General features: G+C 41.2%; 1 protein-coding gene across 1 annotated transcript in view; it reads right to left on the bottom strand.

Moving 5' to 3' along the window:
- Window positions 1–510: 510 nt before the first annotated feature.
- Window positions 511–4,575, bottom strand: part of LOTGIDRAFT_174658 (hypothetical protein) — a gene marked incomplete at both ends in the record, with an annotated part of 4,623 nt that continues 558 nt past the window's right edge. Inside the window, 4 exons of the mRNA XM_009054001.1 lie at window positions 511–761; window positions 870–977; window positions 1,031–1,208; window positions 4,455–4,519. Of these exons, the coding sequence (XP_009052249.1) occupies window positions 511–761; window positions 870–977; window positions 1,031–1,208; window positions 4,455–4,519 (602 nt within the window). The remainder of the gene's footprint in view (window positions 762–869; window positions 978–1,030; window positions 1,209–4,454; window positions 4,520–4,575) is intronic.

The raw sequence follows: 4,575 nt of genomic DNA, 5'->3' as shown, positions 1-4,575 counted from the left end.
CGGACATTATCTTTCCGGCAAGGAGGGGGATGCCAAATATTATGCAGGCTCTGATGGAGGCATGGGCTACATGATTAAGTTTCGGTTTGGTGACAAGTGGCACTACAGAGATGCTTCCACGGACGACGGCCACATGGGGCGGCTGATTAACCACAGCGCCTGTTGCCCCAACGTCAAAGGTAATCCCATTGATATCTTTGGGGATGGCAAACCGGTCATAGTCTACACAGCGACCAAGGTAATTTTTTCAGGAGATGAAATTCTACTTGACTACAATGATAGTCAATCATCTGCCGAGTTTCTGAAGAAATGTCCCGTTTGTCAAGGAGATCCGCTCCGAAATAATGCACTGGTTGCTGAGCCGGATAATCAACCACCCAAGAAGCGTAGGAAACAGGTCATTTAGATTGTCATCATTCATCTTCTGGCCTCTATTCTTTATCTTCTGGCACAGGCTTCAGCCTCAATTCTTCTACGTGCCCTTTCTCCCCTTAGCAGTTTTCATCATTCTCAGTTTTCTTCGGGCACAGAGGCTTCATCCTCTATTCTTCCACGTGCCCTTTCTTTCTCCATCCCAGTTTCCACCTTGTCTGACGACCGAAGAGACCCAGTGGTGAATACTGGGCGGGAAGTGCTGGAAGGTCTCCCATCTTGTCTGACGACTGGTAAATAATAACATGGGCCCCATAAGAGATGCTGGGCTGGACGACCGTAGGGTAATCCTAACCTTATCATTCGGATTTTGGACGATCCAGCATTCACTAAAATGAATTAATAGTGATTAGGCTGTAGGGACCACCTCACCTTGTCTGACGACCGAAGAGACCCAGTGGTGAATACTGGGCGGGAAGTGCTGGAAGGTCTCCCACCTTGTCTGACGACTGGTAAAAAATAACATGGGCCCCATAAGAGCTGCTGGGCTGGACGACCGTAGGGTAATCCTAACCTTATCATTCGGATTTTGGACGATCCAGCAGCTGTGAGTAGGTAAAATGAATTAATAGTGATTAGGCTGTAGGAACCACCTCACCTTGTCTGACGACCGAAGAGACCCAGTGGTGAATACTGGGCGGGAAGTGCTGGAAGGTCTCCCACCTTGTCTGACGACTGGGAAATCTCAGTGGTAAATAATAACTTGGGCCCCATAAGAGCTGCTGGGCTGGACGACCGTAGGTTAATCCTACACTTATCATTCGGATTTTGGGCAGCTGTGAGTAGGTAAAATGAATTAATAGTGATTAGGCTCTAGGGACCACTTCACCTTGTCTGACGACCGAAGAGACTCAGTGGTGAAAACTGGGCGGGAATGCTGGAAGGTCTCCCACCTAGTCTGACGACTGGTGAATCTGAGTGGTAAATAATATGGGAGGAGATATAGGTCCACCTTCCCGTGGTTCCTCCCGTAAGTACTGCTTTCAATACGAAGCAGTGCGACCAAGAGGCCTATCTATTAACAAATTACCCTTTCCGTAAAGCATTAAGAATATTCTGTAACGTTCTTCCTTTCTTAAAATTAATATCTACTTGAAGTTCTTCAAAAAAAAAAGAACACTCATTGAAACGTCGCAGTCAGTAAATATAGTAATTGTATGTCCATAAAGTTTGTTTTCCTGATACAGATATTGATAGTGTTTGACTGTAGTATGTAGTAAAGGTCAGTAATGATACAGATATTGATAGTGTTTGACTGTGGTATGTAGTCTAGGTTAATAATAATACAGATATTGACAGTGTTTGAATGCAGTATGTAGTAGAGGTTAGTTATGATACAGATAGTGTCTGACTGTAGTATGTTGTGTAGGTTAGTAATGATACAGATAGTGATTGTGTTTGACTGTAGTATGTTGTGTAGGTTAGTAATGATACAGATATTGATAGTGTTTGACTGTAGTATGTAGTCTAGGTTAGTAATATTACAAATATTGATAGTGTTTGACTGTAGTATGTAGTCTAGGTCAGTAATGATATTGATACTGATACTGTCTGACTATAGTATGTAGTCTAGGTCAGTAATGATACAGATATTGATAGTGTCTGACTGTAGTATGTAGTCTAGGTCAGTAATGATACAGATAGTGATAGTGTTTGACTGCAGTATGTAGTAGAGGTTAGTTAAGATACAGATAGTGTCTGACTGTAGTATGTTGTGTAGGTTAGTAATGATACAGATAGTGATAGCTTTTGACTGTAGTATGTAGTCTAGGTCAGTAATGATACAGATATTGATAGTGTCTGACTGTAGTATGTAGTCTAGGTCAGTAATGATACAGTAATAATATTGGTAGTGTTTGAGATGCCCCCTAAATATCAGAGTGATGCCCTCTAAATATCAGAGTGATGCCCCTAAATATCAGAGTGATGTCCCCTAAAATATCAAAGTAATGGCATCCGAGTGATGTCCCCTAAAATATCAGTGTGATGCAATCAGAGTGAACCCCCTAAATATCAGAGAGATGCAATCAAATGCTAAAGTGATGCTCCTGAACACTAGAGTGATGCCCCCAAATGCTAGAGGGATGCTCCTATACATCACATACATGCCTCCTGAACACCAGAGCGATGCCCCCTATATACTAGAGTGATGTCCTTATATGCCAGAGTGATGACCTCTAATTACCCCAGTGATGACCTCTATACAAGAAATTGATCCCTCAAGTGATGCCCNCTTTACATGGGTGATGCTCCCTATACATGGGTGATGCTCCTATACATCAGAGTGATACCCTTTTATATGTCAAAGTGATACCCCTTTACATTAGAGCAATGCCCCCTAAATGCTAAAGAAATTCCGCTAAATATCAAAGTGATCTTCCTTTTTTTTATGCTAGAGTGATCCCCCTACATATCAAAAGATGCCCTTGTATGCCAGAGTGATTAATATAAAATCAAAGAAAGACAGGGACACTGATAGCATCTATTTTACAACATTTAAATTTTCAATCAGACATTTGTGGTTCCTGCAATTTTATTAAAAATAAGTGTTTGGTGACGTCACTAATCGTAAAATATGCTTTATCACATACGGACTTAGCAATTACGTCATAAAACGCTGAGTTTTAGTGGAATTGCAGGAATCACAGACGTCTAATTGAAAATTTGAATAGTCTAAATTGATATCAGTGTTCCTGGTGGCTCGATATTATTAGTTGTTGTCCTTGTTGATTTTCGCAATTTGACCTACATATCTGAAGATTTCGGTTTATAGTTTTCACAAATTTGAGCTTAAAAAAAATTTTTGACCTACAAAAAAAGCGGAATGTCCCTTTAACAAACTGGTGCAAACATTTGATCTCGTTCTGATGAGGATTGTACATGTGGATGCCGATGTTATCGTAAACTGCCATCATTGTCAGCAATAGCACCAGGCATTTTTTGAAACTGATGGTGATAAAATTGGGCCAAGCCCCTCCTGTGCCAGCAATAGTTTACAGCCTTTTTGTCGGCCGCTAATTGGTGCCTCTGGTGCTATTGCAGTCAAGGTATAAGACGAAGTTCGTAATAGCTTGATATTGTGAAGGTGTGATATAAGAAAGGTGGCTACTGCAGTCAAGGATGAAGATGAAGTTTTAAAAGATTGACATTGTGAAGATGTAAGTAAGGCGACTATTGCAGTCAAGGTATAAGATGAAGATCGTAATAGCTTGACATTGTGAAGAGGTGATACAAGAAAGGTAACTATTGTAGTCAAGGTATAAGACGAAGTTTGTAATAGCTTGACATTGTGAAGATGTGATACAAGAAAGGTGACTATTGTAGTCAAGGTATAAGACAAAGTTCTTAATAGCTTGACATGTCAGGTTACTCGAAATGCTAGAGTGATTTTTATCTGCCACACCCATCCTTCCCTTCCCTAGAGTTGGTCCGGTGTTGGCTCTCATCCCCTAATACCTATCCTTGCCCGTGCTAGGCTATGAATATCTCCTTAAAAGGGTTCACAAGGTCAAATCCTTCTAACGCTGGGTTGGCAGTGGAACAGCAAGTCAGCTCGATGTCGGCTTTCATTTCCTATATTTGTGAAAATACTTCAGGGTGGATGAGTTTCCAGCTATATATGTCTCGACCAGTGCTTCTGCATGTCGGCTTCCACTTAATGTTAAATCTTATTTTTTAAAATTTCCAATTTAAGTGTCATCGAAACAGTAACCAGGCTCTCCACGAATAGTATCGAGGTCGGAATGGGGAGCTCGACCACCGACACATACCTTTGGTCATCTACCAGCTGTACCTAAATATGTCTTCATTCGATATGGTGCCATGCCTGGTTGTACCACGGAGAGCGCCTTAAACAGAAAGTTCGGGAATACCAGAACTACCATTTTGCAGAAAAGTAGGACGTTAAACTCCATTCATTTCATTTACAATCCCTTTAACACCATTATTCAAGCAGTTCGCAGCAGACTTCACTTTTGTGATGCCTAATTTTGTATTGTAGATTGGCCTGATATAGGTTATACCTTTGTTATGGAGAAGGTGGAAATGTTTATGAAGCCCGAGGGTGGGATATTATTGCGGTTCATACCTACAATTATAATTATAATGGGTTAGGTAAGTACTGATGCAGTGTGCAATGAGGAA

The sequence above is a fragment of the Lottia gigantea genome (genome assembly GCF_000327385.1).
Source record: "Lottia gigantea unplaced genomic scaffold LOTGIsca_208, whole genome shotgun sequence".
NCBI classification, from domain to species: domain Eukaryota; kingdom Metazoa; phylum Mollusca; class Gastropoda; family Lottiidae; genus Lottia; species Lottia gigantea.
This window is presented reverse-complemented; position numbering and strand designations above follow the sequence as displayed.